Source organism: Morone saxatilis, unplaced genomic scaffold (assembly GCF_004916995.1).
Source record: "Morone saxatilis isolate NCDOM2014 unplaced genomic scaffold, NCSU_SB_2.0 Contig14, whole genome shotgun sequence".
Taxonomy (NCBI): Eukaryota; Metazoa; Chordata; class Actinopteri; family Moronidae; genus Morone; species Morone saxatilis.
In genome coordinates, this window is record NW_023339696.1 from 20,757,370 (window position 1) to 20,762,161 (window position 4,792).

At 45.3% G+C, this 4,792-nt stretch overlaps 1 protein-coding gene across 1 annotated transcript in view; it reads left to right on the plus strand.

Annotated features, from left to right (window-relative positions):
- Positions 1 to 292: 292 nt before the first annotated feature.
- Positions 293 to 4,792, plus strand: part of LOC118322955 (hepatic leukemia factor-like) — a 10,080-nt gene continuing 5,580 nt past the window's right edge. Inside the window, exons 1-2 of the mRNA XM_035654829.1 lie at positions 293 to 659; positions 1,442 to 1,798. Coding sequence (XP_035510722.1) covers positions 545 to 659; positions 1,442 to 1,798 — 472 coding nt within the window. The 5' untranslated portion in view covers positions 293 to 544. The remainder of the gene's footprint in view (positions 660 to 1,441; positions 1,799 to 4,792) is intronic.

The window sequence follows — 4,792 nt, forward strand, 5'->3', positions numbered from 1 at the left end:
AACATCTCAAGAAAAAAGAAGATTATTATTACATAAAGCCTCATCTATACTTTATTTGATCAAACTAAAAAACAACAGTCCTTGAAGGCACCATATTCCAAACTGGCCGCTCAGACCTTTTTTGTTGTTTTGCTTTGCTTTTTCCCGACGCTACCTGAACGCACCGCGCCAAAACGTCCCCGCCCTCCCAGAGCTTTGACGTCACCGGCGTCCGTCTCCGCACATGGATGGAGGAGAGTAGCAGCTCCGTCAGAGCCCCCCCTCCCTCCTCCTCTCCTCCTCCTCCTCCTCCAGCTATTTGCCAGCCAGCCTCGACGACAGACAGCCAGCCGCTCACCGTCCTGCTGCCGCTGCGGAGTCCTCGTCTTCTCCCCTCCGAGCCCCCGGCGTTGTTGGTTATTCTCCCCCGCCTGCGAGGTTCCTCTCACGGGGCCAAGCCAAGCCAGGAGTTCGGTGTCTTTTCTTGGGGGGGTTTTGTTTTTGGAAAAAAAAAAATAAAGTATTTTTTGCAAGCTTTATTCTTTTAGTTGCCCTTCAAAGACATATGGAGAAAATGGCCAGACCTCTTCCTATAAACCCAACTTTCCTGCCGCCGACTCACGGCGTCCTGAAGTCGCTGCTGGAAAACCCGCTGAAGCTGCCTTTCCATCACGATGAAGGTACGTTTTATGTCTTTATCTTAAAACTTGTGCACGGTGCACTGCCGGTGCACCTCCTCTCTCCGGTGTCCGTTCTTGTGGTCATCCATTGGGTTTGGTGTTGACAGCTGAAACCGCAGGAAAGGAGCACCGAGAGTGACGCTAATTAATATTACACGATGTTTGTCGAACAACAAACAGTGTCACCTTTACGTGCTGCAGGTTGCACAGATCAATACAAACAGCACGGTGGTTTGTAGTTGACTGACAAGCTCACAAGCTGTTTGAAAGCTCATGCGTCTGATGTGAAATATACTTGATGTTTTGCATGTGTTGTTACTGACAGTGTTTTTAGCTCTGCTGCGTCTACAACCTTTAAACCCTCGACTTCAATGGGATTTCTATTAGTGGCACCTCGAGTTGTCGATAGAGGGCGTCTTTTCTGCTCTGTTGTCAATGCTGTACACCCTCCTGTTTGTATTGCTTAATGTATTGAGTGCCATTACAGTGTCTGAACATGAATGGAGGTTCATTTTAAATCTTAAAGGGTCAGTTCACCCAAAATCAAAAGACACATTTTCTCAATAAGATGAGGATAATTTAATTTAATGTGCATTAAACACTGAAGAAAGAAGCTTTCAGTATGGAAATATTCCCTGGAGAAATGTTTTAATTTTGATGAAATTGATTGAACTGACCCTTTAAGATGAAGCCGCAGGCATACGTTCTATTAATACCCATGCAATGACCCGTGATCCTCCCCTGCTGTAACACAATGAAATGACTGTGTGCTGTGTTCACAGGATTCGGGAAAGACAAGGAGAAAGCGAAGAAGCTGGACGATGAGAGCAGCGCGGCCAACCACCCACAGTCGGCCTTCCTGGGCCCGACCCTCTGGGACAAGACCCTGCCCTACGATGCGGACAACTTTCAGCTGGAGTACATGGACCTGGAGGAGTTCCTGTCGGAGAACGGCATCCCCGCCAACACAGCCCAGAGCAACCAGGCCCCGCAGGCGACGCAGCCGGCACAGCAGGCCCCGCCACCCACCCCGCCTACCCCGACCACGCCCTCAGTGGTGGACCTCAGCAGCCGCGCCACCACCTCGGTTCACACGGCCATGGCGCCTCAGAACTGCCTCTGCAGCCCCAGCACAGCAGGTAGGACTCGCACGCAGCGGAGTCTGACGTGCACCTGAGCATGCACCTTTTCACACGTGTTGGCGCTGCGTTGTTCACACCTCCCCGATGTCAGGGGAGGCTCTAGGAGGCGCCGCTGCTGTTTGCTCACCTGCTACACTCAGCATTAAAGTCATTGTCAGCCAGAGATGCTGGGAGTAAACCACTCACTGTGCTGTGCGTCTCCGGAGGCAAGCGTCTCTGAGCGCTCATTTTGACCTGTTTCTCATTTAGCGCCTGCTGGTTTACCTTCGTGCTTTTGACAACAGCAGGTTAGGTACTCAGTGACAGGCTTCAGCTCGGATTTACGGCCCCGAACTGGACTTTGGAGTCCCAGAGTAAAGCTTAAACAGGCCTTAAAGGATGCAGCACAGCACACTCATGAAGCTGTGATTGTCAGAAAAGACACAGTCGTGTTTACATTTTGTGCTGTGGTTGTAAAGGTGTGTGTTATATGTTAGGTTCCCTCTGTACGAGTTGGTTTCGGTATCAATTCCCAAGAATTCCCTGCAGGCTCTGTTTTACTGACTAAAAGCTGCCCGCGTCACTCAGAAATGGGATCTCATAAATTACTACATTCTGCTGAACTTCATTCAGCCTTTGTCCTCTAGTATCAATTTTGAGTCATTTTGAGGCTTTTCTTACGATGTTCTTAAATGAAATTTCCTTTTGGCTCTCCAGATCTACAATAGGAGCCACAGTGAGTCATCAATACATTTCAAAATGACCAGAAAGGCAGTGTTATGAACCCCTGTACAATATTTCGGTCCAGTGTTTCAGTGTTGTGGCAATCAAAGGGAGCTTTCGGTAATGGCAAATCTTATTATTGTAATGAGTTGACATTAAGCAGGCAGTTGGTATTTAGACTGAAGCGTTAAACTGCGTAACTGAATTTGTTAAACCGCTGCCAGACACTATTTGGGCTGTCAATTCACCAGAGACCAGAGCCGTTCATTTAAAGGGCCGAGCCTCACTGTAAACACATAAACGCAGCACGTTCTCAGCGGGCAACGCTCGAGCACGCCGCCGGAGACTGTTGGTGTTTTATTTCCAAACTCCAATCAAAAAAAGCCTCTCGGTAGAAGATCTGACGATATCTGACAGATAAACAGATGGAGTGTTTGGAGGGTGATTGTGTGTGTGTTTGTGTGTGTGTTTTACCTGTAAATGCTGAAGAGGCGGGGTCCTGGTGTATTGTTGTCAGGGTGTGTTAATGGACTAATGAGTCACATATTTATATCACACAACCTTGAATCTCTGGTTCTCAACCTGGGGGTCAGGACCCCCACTAGGGGTCGTCAGACCTTCACTGAAATCGGCATTTTCTTGAAGACAACAAAATAAAATTCTTTGCTTGAAATTTTTTACTTTATATGAAATTTTAAAAATACAGACAGAGAATTGTATAAAAAGTTCCTAAAACTATCAGAAACACTCATCCAAACTCTCACTGTTTGGGATCATTTTACAGTTTATCAAGTATATAATATGAAATGTACAGAAAAGGTCGTCAGTTCACTCAATGATAGAAGAGGGCTCTCTTAAGGAAAAGGGTTGAGTTAAACGCAGATCCGTCCTCTGATCGCCAGCTGGATCAATACACAGCTGCATGGAGTGTTTGGATGATAATGGAGAAGAACGTTAGTCGATCGCCATGCTGTCTGCTTTTCAAGGACCAGCTCGGTTACATGAAATATATCCGGTCCTGTTTACTTGTTGTTGTTGGGTGAACTCATCCCCGACGTCCCCCTGAAGGAGCCTCAAACTGCAGTCCCATAACAACCGGTACGTTGGGGCTATCGCTGTCTAACGTTGGCGTGGTGTTAGTAGACTTCCACAGCTGGTGTACTGCCGCCATACAAACACTTCCCCTCAGTGTGTTGTGTCTTGAAGATTAGGAAGGAAGAAACCTTGATGAGGTATTGTAAAGCCTCCACTGTAATGTGGGAAATGCATCATACAGCCTCTTTGTTGATAATAGAGGCAGACAATAACATTCATCACATTAGTGACATTATAAGTGCCTCGCCAAACTCCACTCACTTACACTAAAAATCATTCTCCTGACATTTAACTAAAAGTTCAACCGACCAATCAGCCAACGGTTCAGGTCAGAACACCAGAATGATTAAACCTTTTAAATATGAATAAACCAACTTAAAAGGTATAAGTAGAATAGAAACTAAATGACGGAAAACACAGAATATAAGCAGAATATCATGACAAACAGCGTACAAGTGAGCCAGTGTAGAAATGAATGTAACCAACTCCCAGACTGTCACATCAGGTTAACTGCACGTATCATGATTACAGTATACTCATTCCTGGAAGCAGTGGTAATCTAGTTTTAGCTTCCTTTTTCTATCCTACAATAAGGAACTGTGCGAGTTCTATCATTTTAAAATTATATTAATAGTCTATAAAATGTCAAAAAGAATGATGAAACATGTCCATAATATCTTGGCAGAGCAGCAGGTGATGTCTTTAAATAGCTCTTAGTCCAAAACCCAAAGACAGAAAGTTTTACAATAATATAAAAGAGACCAAAGCAGCAAATCCTCCTGTTTGAGAACGTGGAAGCTGCGTATGTTAGATAAAATGACTGAAACTAATATATTTGATCAAAATACATGATCTTGACTGACTGACAGACGAAATGTTTAAGCACTGGAGTTTATCAGGATATAGATTGGAGATCAGATCACCTAGAACTAGTTTATAAGAAGGAAGTGCAGCTTTGTTATATTCTGTAAAAAATCCCTCCCGTGAGTGCATGTGGCATGATGTTTTCCCACATTTCCCATTGTTAGCTTAACTGTTCCATCTGTGGCTCTAGAAAGGTGTGCAGACTGATCTGAGACAGGTTGAGCTGTAATCTGAGAGATAACCAGCTGCTCCAGAGGAGCTTCATCTGTACAGTACACTTTATTCCAGCGTCTGTGCACATGTACAAAGGCAGACTGTGTGTGTGTGTGT